At 41.6% G+C, this 18461-nt stretch overlaps 1 protein-coding gene across 7 annotated transcripts in view; it reads left to right on the plus strand.

Annotated features, from left to right (window-relative positions):
* The window catches only part of MARCHF8 (membrane associated ring-CH-type finger 8), a 92315-nt gene that overhangs the window by 58952 nt on the left and 14902 nt on the right, over nucleotides 1-18461 (plus strand). For all 7 annotated transcript variants that reach the window (XM_035562407.2, XM_035566404.2, XM_035567186.2 and 4 more), the window contains one exon: nucleotides 10986-11036. In XM_035562407.2, the coding sequence (XP_035418300.1) occupies nucleotides 10986-11036 (51 nt within the window). The remainder of the gene's footprint in view (nucleotides 1-10985; nucleotides 11037-18461) is intronic.

The raw sequence follows: 18461 nt of genomic DNA on the forward strand, positions 1-18461 counted from the left end.
TTCATCTTTTAAAGAATGACTGTACATGATCTAATTTCTCTTTTTCACTGTGTGTCTGCTGAAAGACCCATTTAAAACTAAAATCTCAGGAAGAATTTTGACATCTTGTTGATGTCTAGATAGGCAATATTGTTTGTCTGTGTTTTGGCCTTTAAGGAACATAAATTTCCAAATCAGCAGTTACTTATTCTTCGACCTCCTGGAAAATACTTCATTGCAAACTGGAAGGATAGTATTCTCATTCTGGGATTTTATCTTTTTTATCTTTAAAAGTAAGAGGAATCAAAAAGAGATGTTTATACATATATATATATATATATATATAAAAGTTTTCAATCACAACTTTGTTGTAATGGAGTCAGCAAACACTGTCAATGTGATCCCTGGGGCATAAAAGCTTACAATCTGAGGATCCTACCCCAAGTGTGAATCCTCTCTGTTGGATCCTAGAGCCCATGGTGAGCCCCTTCTTTTATTGTTTCAGTTTCTCATTAGCTCAATTACAAGCGTAGAGCCTAACAGAAAACTTTACATCCTTAGCAGTTGGACTTCATGTATTTTCAGAAGGCATACAGAAATGCCTTTAGCCATTTAGCAGTTCTTTGTACCCTTACAAAGAAGTTACTTCTAAAAACTACAAAATGTATTTTAATAAAATCTATTATCTTCTACAGCAACTGCAGATTTCATAGATGTACAACATGATTTCCACAGATAACGAATGTGTACAGCAGTGAACAAAGAGAGATTGAAACTAGTTTTTAAAACCTAGCTTTGGTGGGGGTAAATTTAAAGGCAGCTTGACAAAAGCAAATCGTATAAGCTAATACGCTTTTTCTGAAAACTTTGCTGCAATTTCCTGTGACAAAAACTGCCCTAGCTCAAAGCTCTCAGGAATGAAGGACAGGAGATTTACTATGAATATGAGACTTATTTATAACCCTTTCCCCTTAGGAAATAAACTTTAGAAAACGCTCTGTCAGCGTGTGTGCAAGAATGCAGTACGGTCCCCGATAGGTCAGGCAGCACTCTGACAGCTGCAGCTCATTTTCTGTTTCATGTGAATAAATGTGAGAGGCAGAGGAGCCCAGTGAAGTGAATTGTTTAATACTGCTCACATAACATCAGGATTTTTGAGCTGATGCACATGTGTTTCCATAAAATAAATTTTGAAACCAAGCAGGATTTTACTGGAACTGGAGCATGAGAGCTGAGGAATAAGAATGAGTAAATGTCTTCAGTTAAGTGGAAAAGCTTCTATTTCAATAGGCTAATGGCCCTGAGATTTTATTTTAGCAGAAAATGCAGGCGTTCCTGGGACTGCGGTGATAAATTTAGTTCTTACGCAGCTGCTGGCATTCAGCTCATTCAGCAGGCACACAAAAACCTCAGCCCTCCTCATTAGTCTGTGACGGCTCTGAAGTTTCCCAACTGGGTGAAGAGCAGTGCTCTTTTGGAGGGCTTCCTCTGCAGCCGGCAAGTTTTGTTCATCTCTCGTCTGATTGCCTCAGACAGTCTTCCGCTGTAATCTGACACGATGATTTTAGGATGACAGTGATGGGAAACGAGGACGCCTACACGGAGCGTCCCTTTCTCAGTTACGACAGCCCTGCACAGGAGTGGTACTTAGAGATGCTCTGAGCACCACGCTGCCTGTTCACACCACCTGCTCATAAAACTTCATTCCTTTGCTTCCTGTTTGCTGGCCCTTAGGTTATCTGCTCTGCTGTGCTGGGTCACTGGGCTTGTCCCTGCTTTATTTAGCTCCGTTGGCTGCAGCACTACTCAGTGTTAGCAGTGCACAGGCGTACGTTCCTGTGTGGGGTTCCTGTTTCTACCAGCTGAACGTCAAGCAAATGTAGATTTCCATGTGCAAGGTAAACACATGTTTTTCTAGCTAGCTCCCGCTGCAGTTTCTTTCTCTGTTTCTCATGCTGTAAGGCGAGTCAGTATTTATAAAGTACTCTAGGTCCCTATGTGCTAGGGTGTGCCTAAGGCCAGTTGCAGTTTCTGAAATACTTTGTTTCGGATCAGGATGTTGGTCATGGCTCAGTCCAAGTCTCCCTGAAACCAGCGGGATTTCTTGCTGGCTTCAGTGGGACCACTTCATCTACATGGAGAGTTGGTTTGTTGCATCTTCCAGGAAATAGTGCTTGATAAGCCACAACAAGTGTATGTGTCTTAGTCTGCAATAACTGGCTTGCATCACCTGCTTTCTCGTGTTCTTCTGAAGGTGTGGGACACAGCTGTGATGTCTAGTTACTTAGCGGCATGTATTTTCTTCATCTTATTTATTTACTTTCTCTTTCAATAATATATTGCTTCAGTTGTCCTCATATAAAGGCTTGTCTATATTGTTGTTCACCCCAATTGTTTGTTGCTATGAATTCTGCGTTTCTGCCATAATGTATCTCTGTTGATATCTGCTCATATCAACAGAGGCTGATCTCCAGACCTGATCGCATTATTGGTGGAATTTCCATCAACTTCCATAAAGCCATGATTTAATCTCTAGTGACCATACACAAGTTGGCTTGCCTTGTTTTTTATACTGGTTTTAATATTCATTTCCACTCATTCTTTCTCTGTGCTGGCATTTTGTTGGCTGTGTTGACTGCTGCTACATTTTGAAGAGAGGAATGATCTGGTAAGGTCTCCTTTTTCAAGAAGCACTACTGCTGAATACAGAACGAAAAAAAAATGCCCCTGACAGAATGGGGCTGATCATTTTGCTTTCCATGCCTTCATGGAAGAATATCATTTTATTCTGTATGGCAATACCATCTCTTTTTTCTTCAGTAACATCTTTAAATAAAAAGGTGACCTTCCTAAGCAAACATAAGTCTTCTGTAGGATTTTTTTCATCCTGTTTTCCTACTCAGAAATGATAAGCATAACTCGGAGGCAAAGTATCAAGAATTTAGAGAATCCAAATCTCCTGAGTGCTTGTCTTCCTCCCAAAAGACTTCTGTAATCAATTTTCATTTGTGGGCATAAGCTATTGAGACAGACGTAGGAGAAAAAGTGGGAACATGACGTATGCATATCCCAGTGATCAATACCAGGAAACTGGATAGCATCGGCTGTTAGGTAGGCACGGATCTAGGTGATGTTAACTGATCTGCAGATAGATGCTGAATTCTTGTCCTGCTCCTATATCAGGGACCAGTTTAATGAGTGTTATATATAGGAAAGAAAAACAGAACACATCAAAATTCTGCTTCTGTCCTTTTCTTTCCCTTCGTTTTTGTTATTTTTCCCCTTGATATCTTGGATGTGTGGTGATGTACTTTGCCTATCCCTGCTGTATGATTGGAAGGTAACCAGAATCGGCTGGATTTTCTCCTATGAATAACAGGTCCTGAGCATCCTTTGCATGACAAAATGCCAGAATATCTGCTTGCAGATGAACAATGAAGTATTTCTCAGCGCAACCCACATTTACCAGTTTCTGAAGCTTGTTTATTTGTGACTCCTGGGAACTCAGCACTCTGAATTCCCTTAATGTTGCTAAATATGTTGATCTTTCAAGTGCAGCACCCTGACTGTTGTTCTGAAGTAAATGAGTACAGATTTTTAGGCTACAGAAGGAGTAAGTAAATTTACAGCATGTTATATCTTCTGGGTTTAGGGAGAGGCTGCTGTGTAGCTTTCTCTGGGCATGTACTGCTTGCCTGCATCCCAAAGCATCAGGCTAGTCCCAAGCGAGACCAACTGTGATTGCCTGACAATGTGATGGGTATGAAGTGCTCTTGGGTAACTGGCTGAAGTAGTCTGCTGCACCTAAAGAGTTCTTTGCTTTGTTCCTTGTATACAGGGGCTGTGCTTTCAGGAAGGAGAGGGTAGTTGGCTGTGCGTGTGTGCTTGGTGTAGGTCTTTTTAGTTATTATTAAGTTTTAACATGAAAACCGTAATGTGTGTGTGCATTCACAGGTGCATGTGTATGTTCTTAAAATGATTGTGGGTAAATAATCAGTTGCACCTCAATTTCTGGCGTGATTAGCTAGGAGCTCCATACTGGTCACTCGATACAACTTTTATTAGCACAATTTTGTTTTGAGGTTATTGTTCTGCAGTTTGAATGTGCTACCATTTCAATGATGAGCATACCTTTTCTCTCAGCTTAGTCTAGACATCTTTCCTTCCAGAGAGTCGTTTTCCTTAACTAGTTGTGATTTATTTATATAAGGATGGTTAAATGTGTTTGTTTGTTTGTTTTCTCTTAGATATACGTGTACTCTTTCACCTTACAAACTACTGTTAAAAAAAATTTGCTTAAAACTCTCCAAAACATCACAGGTCAGATTTTTACAAGGATCTCGCTGTACCAGTGTTTGGCTAAATAACTTTAGTGGGCTCTGTAGGGCCTAGTTCCTCATTTAGCTAAATTTGTGTGGTTGTTTAATGCTGAGTTTGAAATGCTGTGGTTCAAAATATTTTGCAAACTGCACTGATAAAAATGGGAAGATGAAATTTCAGGCAAAACCAAGCTGGTATGTAATGAGTAGGTATTACTAAATAGGGCTGATACCTACAAGTTCTCTTTCAAGAGCTTTTTGTTGCATGTTTTTGGCCATATCATGTTAAATGTTACCAAAAATATCGTAAATGCTTTCTCAATGTCATATTTGGGAGGTTCCACAGGATTAGCAAACTGTGCAACCGAGCATGGGGAACGTATGGTATCACACACGTAAACAACTGAACGTGCAAAGTTAAATAGACACTAAGAAAGTCCAGCTCTTCTGAGAGTTGATGTGGGCTGCAGTCTTCTTATGTCTGTTGGCAGCTTAAGAAATTACAAATTATCAGTTGCCTAGAGGGTTTTTTAATTTGTGAATGTTTAAAATTGTCGATTGCTTTGGCATATTGACATGTTTAGTGTACCATGAGAATTCCAGTAGTTGCATTAAGTGCATTTACTCTACAAAAGACAGTATGTTATCCCTTTTAATCTGTTCGTAATTGCTGGCTTCTTGTGTTTGTATCCCTCTTTCTGCTGTTAAATACATGAAATTGTTTGAAATGGCATTTTCACACAGGTAAGTTTAATGCGTATTGTTTCCATTACCACAAAAAGTATATATTTTTGGGTCAGGTCTTTTGTAGTTCATATAACTTGTTCCCTGAGGGAAGGATTCATTTTTATGCTTTGTATCCCATAGACATGCATCCATTTTAGACAGGTTGTCTGGCAACAGCAAGATAAGAACATCCATAAACATCTTGGATGCCAAACACTTTGCAGTTTACTTTTTGTTACAAATGGGGCACATGGCATATGAATGCGCAAATGGATGCGATGTTAGTGAAACGTACCAGGCTGATGGTCTCGTGCAGAAATGAAAATTTGTGCTTCCAGGCCAGACAGCCTCAGCTCAGCAGAGGTAATGTCCAGAGGTAAACACTACACAGGAGCAGAGATGCAAGGCTCAGGTGCCATTATTTTAATAGCTGTATGCAAAATCATTGATGAACCTTGATGATATCTGACTGTATTTTATAGATAAAAAAAAATTGAAAGGAGCAAGGCCTAAGAAGTTTGCCAAACACTGGCTTTATATAAACTGTTATTAAGTTTATTGCTTTTCCATGTTGGCCTGGTGACTGCCAAAGAAATAAAAGCCACATTCATTTGATATGATGCAAAATACCATTTCCTGCAGAAATAATTAAATGTTAGATTCTGTCAGTCACAAGATCTAGTGCTGACAGATCTTTTGTCATTTAACAATCCATCAGCTCTGACAAACGAAGAAAGTAATTCATAAAGCCATCTCCCATTTCTTTCCTCTCATCATAGGCACTTCGGACAATTAAGTGCATGTGCTGATACAGTCGACAACAATAACACCCCCCTGCATGAACTAAAAGCACATGTTCTTTGTACTTCCTATATCCCAGGTATAGGATTGCAGTGCAAGATTGTATAAACACTGGAAGAGGTTGCTTAGAAATCTGGTCACAGTTATGAAACCTGAAACAATACCTGGGTGTGTATAGCTGTGTGCTTCCAGGACAGCTGAGTATTCATGCTCTCATCACGGGGCTTGATAGAAGAACTGAGTTTCACTCCTGGCTGATTTGCAGCTTGACTGTGGAAGGGTCATTCAGCAGCCCAGTCCTGAGTAGTTTTGGAACACAAAATCCAAACCATTTCAGCATTTTCTCCTTCTGTCCTGGCAAGGGACATCCAAAGCATTTTTCTTCAGGGTACCCACTTGCTAAGGCTGCGTTGAGTCTACAGCTGAGTTTGGAGAAAGGATGGTGTAACGTGGGTGTTGTGAGTGCACGAGAACACCTCTGGGTGCTTGAACTGCTGTGAAGGAGTGGACAACCCTCCTGGCTCAGGCAATAGGAACGAGTGCTTTGGGGTTCACATGGCTGTGTGAGTTACATAGCTGTTGCTCTTATTGGAAAATGGGTGCATTATAGTTGGGAAGCAAGGGTAAAATAACTTAAAGTGACAAGTATGGGAGACAGGTGGATAGGAGGGGAGTGGCGGCTTTGAGATCTCTGAAGAGAGGCGAGCCATTTATGCAAGAGTAACTGAGGAGTGGTGGCAGAAGGGAAAAGGAGCCATCCAGGTGGAGAAGGCAAGGTGAAGAGTCCTACAGGGGGACAGATGTGAGCTGAAGCAGCTGCGGGAGGAAGGAGACAGCTCTGCCGCCACAGTAGGGAGTAGATTCAAGGAGGAGAGAAAGAAAGGAAAGTTGGGAGGGGAATTCAAGCAATGGCAAGCAACTCTATCCAGAATTTAGAAAATCATGTGCCATGGTAGGAACTGGTAGCAGTTTTCCTGTTTTTAAGTCTTGTCCTCCCCTCCTGCCTTCTTCTTTGTTTCCCTAAAGCCTGGCTGTGATGGGGACCTCAGCGCAGCAGTGGGCAGTGAGTGACTTGTAAGAAGTTAAGTCCTTGCTGCACTATCTGGATGATGATTTTTTTTAAGTGCCAGCCAGGTAATTCTATTTGAGTAGGATGGATTTTGAAAGGCAGGTTTCCCATTATCCCATGCAGAAAGACTGATCTGCTAAAGGAGAACCACACTTGCTTTAAGTGGTGATAATTGTGTGGTCCATGCTGGCAGATGTTGCATTGGTCCTGACCTTTCCATTCAAGTGCAAAGACTAGTGTTTCTGCAAGAGGGAAGGAGAGCCTGTTTGGAGCTGTAATTACTGGACTAGAATGTGTCTTACTGTGCAATGAGAACATACTAGAAATAGCCTCTGAGCACCTTTATTTGTTGGATAGTGAGAGGAGTAATGTCATGGAGGCTTTGCCTTTTCCATTCCTAAGTCAATGTTAATTTGTGAATAATCTAAAAGATCCCAGGATGAATGTACTGGTGATGGTTATAGTGTGAAAAGTGAGCTTTTGTTTGTTTGCGTTGTGCCTGCCATTAAAATCCATCTATTCCAAAAGCTCCTTCCATGGCTTTTCAGCTCTTTTCTAGCTTAATGACTGGAAAGCGCATACTTTATCCTTAATGTATTGCAGCCTGAAAAACATCATCAAGTGCTGTCTCTATGTAATGTCTTCCACAGCATTTTTTTTTTCCTTAAGGATAGATTTTTATTATTTTATTTGTAAAAGAGAATTAAATGGTATAGCTAGACCTCATGAAACATATTACTTAGAGGTGTTTCTGTTGCTGTTTTTTTATTAAAAAATAATCTTTTTGGTTCTTTGCAGAAGTTGGAAAAAAAACAGTGCATTCAGTGGAGATGCTATTTGAGTGGTCATAGTAAACTGGAAATTGCTGTTACACAATGAAACTCAGATATTTATCTGTTTTCAGCTCACCACATTTTAAAGTCTGTGTGCATGTAAACTGGGAGAGTTGGAGCAGCTGTTTCAAAAAAATGTCTCTGATTAGAAGGTGGAAGAAAGCAGGGTTAATTGGTGACCGAAGGCTGAAGCAATTTTAACCAGGTGAGGGAGTTGCTTGGTCATTGATAGGCCAACCTAACGGAAAAAATTGCGTGTGGGTATTTGCAAATCCGTGTTGGATGTGGTAGTGGCTGTCGTGTCAGTTGTCACTTCTTGAGCATATGCCTGAGTTGGTGCTCCTCCTGTTTGTCAGTACAAGCAGCCTTTAAGAGGACAGAATTTGGCCAATCTGGGCTAAGATTCAGTGAATTTCCTGTTGACTTTATGGACATACCAGTTTTATGTGGTAAAGGAACAGAACCATAAAAAAGCATTTATGTAGCTGAGTCCTTTAGAAATATCACAGATACTTAAATATGTGTATGTGTACTCTCTCTATAGAGGAATATTTTATAAGCCCACTTTTTGTTTAGAAATGATTACGCATGCAATAACAATACCAGCTGTTCACAATCATGTACTGACTGGAACCTCTGATAGGCACATTTCCAACAGTAGATCAATAAAGATGATAGGAGCATCTCTCTCTCACACTGCTGCCATCCATCAGATAAAATCACAGTCCTGGGAGCAGAGCAGAAAGACTAGTTTCTGTGGCACGGCTAAGAGTATGTTTGCTCTGCATCACTCAATGTGTTGTGCAAATACAGCTCTTGTCCTCCAGCCTCTTCAGAGTTATTGAGTTTTAGCACATCCTTTTCAACACAGGTGCCTGTGTAAGCTCAGCCGTGCTCCCTTGCAGGCATTTTCTTCAGCTAGACAGCAGTATTTGGGGAGTGTTGAGTTAATGCGAAGAGCTCGGCTCTGTTTGATTTTGTCTCCAGGAATTTCACCTGCAAGTCTTTGATGTCTAGGGCTGGATTTGAGACTGTCATCTGCGTAGGGCTCTGTGCGTTGCTTCAGGCAGAGACTTCTTGGCCGCAGGTCTCACTCTTCATTACCATTTCGTCTTGTCCCACATAGCTGAGCTTTGTTTACCTCCCACACATCCCTGCAAGGCCAAGCACGGCCTGCTTCCCTCCGCACCTCACACGCAGGCAGTGACAAATCTCCGTGCTTGCCAACTTGCGTTGCTCTCTCATCGTCATAGCTTGAAAAGATGTCCCTGCCCCCTTTCTTTCTCCTGCATTCTGTAGCTTCAATGAACTTTTTTCTGTTGCTATAGTTACAATGTCTTTGATGAAATTAGCTGGGTCCTTCCCTTACAGTTGGAGTCAGTTCCTAGCCATGCTTCTTCTGGCAGGAGCCCAGTCCAGCGTTAGTCATCACAGAAGCATCATGTCTGTATTCTTTGGGGGTCTTTAGCTGTTTGTTTCTGTTCCAGGGATACTGATATCCACATAATATAAGCTCATAGTCATCTCTCAAATCAAGTTCAGCCTTGCAGGATGCAGATCTGGCATTCAGGTTGATGGTAATTTAGGCCACAGCTACTCCAGACCTTACATTGGTCCTTGCTGATTTTTGATTTGGCTATCAGTCAAAATTTGTCACTTCTCTGTTCTTCTGAAAGACCATTTCACTGTCCTTTAGGTACTCAAACTCCTACAGATAGAGGATTTCAGAACACCTTGTCTGCTTCCTCAAATTTTTAAAGGAGGAAGTGCAATTTATATCTGTCAACCAAGACAGTGCCCATGACCGTGTGGAGAGGCAACCAGTGTTGTAAGATGGAGCCTTCCTGCTTTTGTAAGCATATGCTGAAATTTTTGCTTTGCTTTCTTGTTTCTCAGCGCAGAGCTCTCAAGCTGCTCAGGGAGTGCGCTGTTAGGAGAAATGTCTGGGAGTGCAAAGATCCCAAAGCGTGGGGGTAGCATCTGGGTGCCCAGCCACCCAGGTGGGCTTGATGCAGGCTTTAGTCACTGAAGGTCACTTGAATTGTGACAAATGACAGGCATAAGATCTGAAACCAAGTGCATTATATCTGAGCTGACCTAGAAGCAAGTGTGGTTGGCTGCTTTTTTTTTTTTTTTAATGCCCCCATTTGTTATGTATGCAGGACTTCTGTTCTCAGTCTCTGTCTGATCAGTTGGTGCCAGAGAGAACTGGAAGAGGGTGCTGTCAAAGCATCTCTGTTAGGTTCCTGAAATACCAGATGGAAGGGTGCACTTCTAGAAGCTCTTAGCCAGCACAGAGCCCATAGGAGAAAGTAGTAAATATGCCCTGTTTTGGGAGGTTTAAGTCTTAAACAGCTTTGCCTCCCAGCTTCCCAGAATTAGAGAAGCATTGATACAGATCAGTAATGAAATGTTATGACTGGCTCTGTTTGTAATATTTTTAGGAGAATGCTTTTGTTGTTGGATTTTATTCAGAAAATCAAGCAACAAGCCTTTGCAGATCAGTTTCTAGGTTCGTACCTGTGGAACAATCACATCCATTTACACCGATGGTAAATTGATGTTCAGAAAGCAGGAAGCCGTAAAGGATGAAATATCTTGATGAAACCTGCAGTTTATTTTGGTAGGAGATGTTTGTCATCCATATCCGTCAGGGCTTACATGCTGAAAAGTAACAGATACATTCGTCACCGACTTCAGTTTTAAGAATTGCGGCTTTTGATTTCCATCTTGTATAACGTTTCCAGTTTAATTCTGAGTTCTGTGGTAGATAAGTTCCTCAGTAATTCTGCTTCGTCTCCTGAAATGACATGCATGTGGTTATTCAGAATTGTTTCCAGGCACCACTGGGATACTTCTGTTTACATCACTGGAATGTTTTCTTTAAGCAAGAGCTTTCAGTTTTAGTGGTTGGATGTTTGCCTTTAGATCTCGATGAGGCAGGGCTGAAAAATATCCTTTCCAAATCAGGTGGCATCTGGGGAAGGGGCTCTGCAGTACAGATAGAAGAGGTCATTGTTCTAGTGTTTCTCAGTTTGTATTTGTCTTGCCTATTTGATTTTCAGCAGCATAGTAGCTTGTTAAGCAAACAAAACAGCTTAGTAAATGCAGCAAATCAGGCTGATGTCAATAGAAGCAACATCCTTAAAAGTCACAGCTGTAAGACTTTCTCCATGATACTTGGTTTCTAATACCAGTTTTAAAATATCCTCATAACTGTAATTTGTTCCTGTAATGATCTTCTTCTTCCTCTTTCAGAATGAGAAAGCTTTGGGCCATTCTGTGAGCCGTTCCAGTAACATCTCTAAGGTATGTTCCTCGATGTAACTGTCTTTGATAAATTTGGGGATACTGGGTTTTCTTTCATTTCAAAATTGGGGTGGTATATTTTAGAGTGTGACCAGTAGAAAATGTTGCTCATGACTATCTGTAGTTGACAGTCACTCTCTTGAAACATTAGAATTCTCTGGTGTTGTGCAGATTGTCTTTACAGGTCAAATGAAATGGAAGCTACAGTAGGTTTTCTCTTTCACACTGTCAGCCTGCTTAGCTCAGCAGGAGCGAGATAGATGACACATGCCTGAGACTTTATCTTGGGGAAAAAATGCTCCCAAACCATCACTCGAGTATGTTCTCTTTTTTTTCCATAAGCTGTCCAGTGTAAGATGCACATAGCCGTATACCCCATAATATGTATTGGATACATTCTTAAGAATTATTTTATTGTCACTTCAACATTGAATTATATTGCTATTGTCATGATGTGCATTGCTATCAGGTCATGGCTATGTAAGTATTTTAAATTGTTTGCTATTACAACCTTGATCTTGTGAGGGAAACATGATGCGCTACCCCTTGTAGTCAAGCTTCAATATAACAAATGGAGGCCTCAAAAGCACAGTTGTTTTGTGTTTTCATCAGGAAAAAAAAAATCTTCTGTCCAAGACAACCTACAGCAATAACACACCCTATTCCCACTTCTGCTTTACAAATAAGAGGATTTTTAATTAGCTGAAATCTAATTTGCTTTCAGTTTACCTTTTTGCTTGCATGAATACAATTGTTTAAAGCCTTCGTGCAAGCAACATTGTCCTGGCTGACCAGTATTTTTCACAGGGTGCATAAACCTTAACCCCTCTGCTTCACCATTGTTGTTGCTGGTAGTAGTGACTTCTAATGACAGACTCAAGTCACTTTATGCCATTTTGGGTACTTTGGGATATATGAAGCTGTTCTTGCCTATCTGCAGCAAAGGAAACAGTGGCTGTACTTAATTTATGTTTAATATGGGCACAGACAACTTTCACTTTGGAATAGAAAGGCAGGATTACTGGATGTCTTAAATAACAAGCAGGGCAACTGGCCAAGTGCATAACATTGACCAAGCCGAAGGTGTTGTTATTGTGGAGTGATGTAGGACTGTGTTTTGCATTCAACTTCAGAAAATGTATATTCACAGGATTTTGAAGTAAATATCAGGTGAGTATAACTTTTGATTTGTACTTTTCTGAAACGGCACTGTTGCTATTCCTCCTTGCCCTTGCTGTTCTCTTGTTAGGGATCCTTACTGTTCATTTTTTTTTTCCAGGCATTTTTCATCAGAAATGGCAGTTTTTATCAAGTATCACTATACTTTTCTTGGTGTGTGTGAAATTCAGCACAACAGGCCTTTTGGCAGCAGCAGTTTCATTCCCATTAAGTTGTTCTCACAGAGGAGGCCAGTCCCAGCAGAAGCAGCATACGCAAAGCTGGCTGCACAGTTCGTTCTTAATTCATCAAGAGCTGATGGTGTGGTAGTGCGATGGGAAGGACCTTGCACTCTGGCAAAGCTCTCCCTGGCGAATGAGACACCAATGTTTGCATTCTTCTTGGAACACTAAAACGTTCAAAGTGATTGCTGCGTGTCGCAAAAGCTAAAGTTCTCAAGGGGATCTAAAGTCAGCTTTGCCAGTTCAACTTGTGAGAATTTTTGTTTCCAAACATGAGTTTCCCAGAGGTACAAACATTCTTACTGACCCTCTGTTGCCTGTGTCTGATCCACAACCACTTCACTCTGGAGGTAGCTCCTAGCAAGGGCAAGAGTTGGAAGTCCCGCTGCTGAAATCAGTCACCTGATTTGCCTCTTTCATCTGAATGCTGCCTTGTGCATCCAGACAATTCAGTGCTAAGCTGCAGTAATTTATTTTGCAGCTCACCACTGGGATGGCTGTCACAAGCAATTTGTGGGGCAAACCAGGAAGGATTATAGTAGCGGGATGCTATGGGGAATCTTGAGTGCATGAAACATTTTTCATTAGTTCCAAGGTTTAATATGAAAGCGCCTTTTATTTTTGTTTAGAGTAGTGTAACAACCTAGCTAGTAATGCAGGTTGAATACATGTAGAGGAAAACATCAGGCAATGCTTGGCTGCCTATATAGCCCTTTCTAGAATCCTCTGAGCTTGCTGACACTGCACTATTTTAAGAAGAGCTATTTAACTAAAGTTGAGTTTCATCAATTATATGCTGCTTTACCAGATACGTTGGGGTGTATGTGTGTGTGTATTTGTGTGTGTACAGAAATAATGATCACACTTTCTGCAAATGACTGTTTCAGCTGTTATTTCTTCCATCCAAATCTAGCATACAGTATAGCAGAGCTGCTACAAATGCTTGGTGCTGGCACTTGATTCAAAGCCCTTTCTGGTGCTGCAATGTCATTATGAACCTGCTGTGATTATTACTGTGTGTCTTTCCACTGTTCTCAGTTGCACAGTACAACCTGAGTGGAAAGGATTGAGTCAGAACTCAGCCTCTAGCCAAGAGAGGATGCTGTGTTACTCAGTGTGACCAAGGAAAGGAGTCAGTGCCCTTGGGCTAAAAGTGATCAAGGAGGGAGGCAGACAGATGGTGCCACTGAAAATAAGATCAGCTGGTGAAGGTAGCAGGACCTCTCTGAAGATAGACCTCTAGTGTTGGGGCCAGGTGGAGCCCTCCCTTGGGAGGAAGAGGCAAAGGGCAGTCCTCCAAGGGGCAGATGCAAAGAGAGGCTGAAGAGACACTGGTACATGTGTCCAGGCCAAGAGAAAAGAAGAACCTGAACGTTTGGCTGGGGATGGAGGCCAGAAGCAGCAGAAAAAGAAGTAGGAGATAAGATGTAGGAGGATCTTCATATGGTGCTATTAGGTTTTATGCAGTCTGTTGCACGCTGGGGGATGTGGCGTTCCTCCAGGCCCTTCTTTGCTTTTCTGGTGTGTATATTTCAAACATTCTTTTTAAATCTGCTCCATAAGAAACGTTTGAATTTGTGGAATCTCTTCTATGTTTGTTTTGAAATTAAAAAAAAAAAAAGTGTTGGAGGGAGGTTGAATTGGTTCAGTCATGGGACTCAGGCAAGACGCAATTCCAAACTTGCCCTGTTCAGGAGCAGTGACTGATTGAAACATTGCTGGTTGGCACGCAACTACACAGGCCAGGTTCAAATCTCAGCTGCGTACCCTAAGCCAGCATTTTTGTCGAGAAGCCACCATTCATTAGGAAGTACCTTCATCACACAAGCCACACAGAAATAATTAAGTGTAATAGAAGCTTCATCCTCTAAATATAGATAAAATTGACCGTAAAAGACAGCTAGTCACAGAGTAGCTAAAAAAAGGATTTGCACAGCATTGGTAATTCACATCCTCTGCTCTTAAATAAAGAAACTGTGCTAACGAGCACAACTGGGGTCAATAACAAAGCTGGTCTGCAAACAGTTATCCTGATATTAGTGATATTGTTTACCTTTAAAGTGTCTGATAGACCCCGAAACTGATGACGTGATATAGGGAAATGTCTTTAGGTCATCTGCGTACTGTTCCTGTCACCTGATTGCTGTGGAGGACTGATTTTAGCATAGTGGGGAAGCACTTTGTAGTCTTATTTTCATAGCCCTCTGAGAGGTAAACTTTGAAAATACTAATACTGGGATCACAGCAAAGGAATCAAAAGTACACTCCTTAAAAAATGTAAATGATTTTGTCTTTTCTGAAGGCCTGCACAGCTTTATCTTTTGAGCAGAAGCATGCTGTAAAGTATTAAATTATTCTTGGGCTGAATGGCAGCCAGTGCAGATGCAAAGTGGTAGCCTAAGCTTGCTATGAAATTTAAAATCCATTTAGGCTGTTCATCAGCTTGGAACAGATTTAGGAAAGCATATGAATACACACGTCCACCGTTGCCTGCAGCGTAGATGGATTCAGTGAGCGTTTGCCCGTAGAAAAGCAGTCCAGGTTTTTCAGTAACTGGGCTTAGCTGTCCTGTAGTCTATCAGATGACCAGGGCTAGCTGAAAGGTCTGCTGCTCCAGAGGTGTTTTGTTCAGGTATGTCAATTTGGGGGGAAGGAGGAATAGGGAAAAAAGAAGTTGCTTAAACAAAAGAAATCCTGATTCTTCTGAGCTACTAGAGATAGGATAAGAGAGGAAAAAATGCCTGATGTGAAGGTAAAGGTATGTATGCTCTTTTCCCCACTCAGAAGAGAAGTAAGCTTGTGCAGGGGCACAGTGCAGTAGTGTTGGTAGGGATGTAACAGTCTCCCTCTGCTGTGATGCCCGTCCTGAATCCGGGTTCTTACTTCATATAGGTGTGGAGGGAACCCTGTGAAGGAGAAACCTGCAGGAGATTTCTTTCCCCAGTCTATTCAAGGTATTTTGAGGAAGATTTTATAATTGATGGGCTATTTTTTTTTCTCTCTGCAGAATCTGTGTAGTTGTTACTGTTTTCAGTCAACTTTAATCCTGTGCTATAGGCAGGGTGAATTATGCCTGGGGAGATTTTGAAAGGATAAATAGCCTGCTTTGTGTTTCCTACAGCTCTGATATCTCTAGGAAAAGTTCCTGCCAGAATTCACCTTTAGAGTTCTTGGGGAAATGTGAGGAGAAGCTGACTGCACCTTTTACTCCTAGTTTCTAGATATAATTTTAGCTTGTGTAGACCAGAAGTTACTGATGTTTGGTCCTGACATGCTGGTATTTAGAAAAAGCTTTCAAAAACAACATGCCATCTAGGGCTGCCCACCCTCCACAATGCCCAGCCTGCATGTAGGTGGCCTGTTCTGGCCACCTCAAGTGCCAGGTTGGTTGCACAACTAGTTGTCTCTGCCCTGTTGCACTGCTGCATGGGTGTGCTGGTTCAGCTGGAGGCCTCCTTTATCACACGTGCAGCAAAGCTGCCACATCTGTTCCACAAATACATGTCGGAGACTACAGCTGCAGTGCACTTCTGCAGGAGCCCTCAGCCAGTGTGTACAGGGAATGCAGCACTTGCTGAAAATGTACAAACACAAATGTATTGCATCCTTGTGAAGGCGAATGGCTCCAGCAAAGCAATTATTTCTGCAGTGACTCTGATGTAACAGTGGATGCATCCTTTGGGTTTAATTGAGACCTTCCTGCCTGCCCTCAGCCCACACTCAGGACTTCTCAGGCAAAGCTGAATTTTGCCGCTTTGGTTGAGATGGGGCTGGGGCAAAGGAACAAGCAGAGAATGGTACAGAAGTGGCCCACAAACATGGAGGATTGGGAGGGTGTGGTGGAGGAAAGGTTAGACTGGTTGCTCCTGCTGTTTCCCTGTTAACACAGGAAAAAAAAAACAAAAAACAAAAGAAACGTAGCTGACAGGTTAATGCAGAGGTGAGAGCTGGGTGTTTGAGCAATGGCTGTATTGCAGAGTCTAGATCATAGGTAGCTACAGTCTTTCTTGGCATATGGTACAGTTGTGTAATGTACAAACTGGTGTCCCCTTCCTGAAGAACAACAGTCTTGTCCCTGCGTCTTTTCATAGATGTCCTTCAAGTACCTGAAGAATAGCCAGGTTAGCTATGAAGTGTTAGCTATGAAGTGTGTTGCAGTGGCGCTTGGGGCCTCTTTTCACAAGGTCCCCATCACTGTGTACTGACTGTACCTAGATCCTGCCAGGGAACAGAGATGGGGTGGTTTTTTCTGGTTTCCATGGTCAAAGTTAAGGAGGCAGCAGAGCCTGGGGTTTTCACTGCCTCTGGATATGTACAATGCGAGATAAATGTCTGCCATGTCCATGTCTAGCAGCAGCCTTGCCTTTTTAATACATGTTTAAATGGGATCTGTGCAAGAGAGATAAAACAGCTCTTCGGTAATGAGTTCTTCTAAAATACAGCGCATGATGACCATCCCTCTGATTCTGTCTTTCTTGTGTGTTTCTACCACATTGATCACTGTGATGTGTTAATGCCAGCAGAGATGAATCTGATTCAAACAACAGTCCTGGTGGTTCACTGCAGCACTGTGATGTCCGGGCTGAAAAAGCATCACAGTGCAGAGGCTGTGTGTGGTGGGGAGTAATATGGTGGGGCTAGGTCTCTGTTGTACCTGGGGCACTGACAACTCCAATGCAGTGGTCATGTCTCCCCTTAGCCAGCACCTACCCTGATTATCTGTGTCTCCTTAAGCCCCCAGAGAACCTGGTGGTCATGGGAGTTGTATCAGTGGAGATAACTATTGCTGTGCTCCTGGTTTTTTACAGGGAAGAGGCAGACAGAAACAGCTGCAATGGTCTGGTGGCACTTGACACATCTTGTAGCATCAGTCTTTTTGACAGCAGGTGCAAGCTACCTTTTTAAGCTTTTTATTCCCTTTTTTTTTTTTTTTTTTTTAACTCGGCAAAAGAGAGTAGTTTAGAAATGGGTTAATCGCAGTGTAAAATAAAGGCAAACCTATAATCAAAACGCCAGGTTGAGATTTGGGTTGCGGAGTGTTGGGCTGCTTGCTCTATTGTTACATTTATATTTTTCTGAAGCTTCTTGTGCTGCAGTTCCTCGTGAGCAAAAGATTTAAGATTGTGCTGCTTTTCTCTAACTCTTTGTCTGCCTTAACATCATCCGTACACCGCAGGAGAGGTATGATCCATTTTAAAATGTGTGTAGTGCTTAGTATGTTAATTGCCAGGTCCTTAGCTAAGCCTTCTAGATGATTTTGTAGCACAAATACTAGGGGCACAATGTTATTCCTATTCATGTAGCAGCAAGAAATGATAAGATTTGCAGGTATGGGGGAAACCCTTTCTTTGCTTCCTTCAGATTTCCCCTCAGTGGAGAAAAATGGACTGAAGTTGTTTTTTAACTTTCTATCATCAATAAATAATGTAATTATGTTGTTAAATTGTGTCAGACCCTGCTCTTTAAAATGAGGTATAACTACTAGTACAAAGCACAGCTCAGAGTGAGATGACAGCAACTATACCCAGAAGTGGCATCTTAGGTAAGCAGGTTGTTTGGGAATGTACCCAAGCCCTTGACATCTTCACTGTGGCTCACTTCAAAGATGACAATTTTTCTGAGGCAGGGTGGGGTGTGTTTCTTGTTTTTGGTGTGCTGCATGGGGTCACAAGTAGGTAATCAGAAAAGACCAAGTTATTTCACCAAGAAATCACAGTTTGTGGCATAGGGTGAGAATGAGAACAACCAGCTATGGCTGCACACACACACATGCATATGTATTTATATATATATGTATATATATATATGTATATACACACATATATTATGTATCTTATACATGTAAGATATAAATATTTATATAAGATACGTAAGATGCATGTATATATCTTCTTGATGGCAACAGTATAGAGAGCTGTTGCCTTCCAGGGATTGCTGCCTTCAGAATTATTGTGGTTATCCAAATACCAGTGCAGAGGACCACACTGTGACCTCACTGAATTGCATTAGATGGGAATGTCAATAT

Source organism: Cygnus atratus, chromosome 7, assembly GCF_013377495.2.
Source record: "Cygnus atratus isolate AKBS03 ecotype Queensland, Australia chromosome 7, CAtr_DNAZoo_HiC_assembly, whole genome shotgun sequence".
NCBI lineage: Eukaryota > Metazoa > Chordata > Aves > Anseriformes > Anatidae > Cygnus > Cygnus atratus.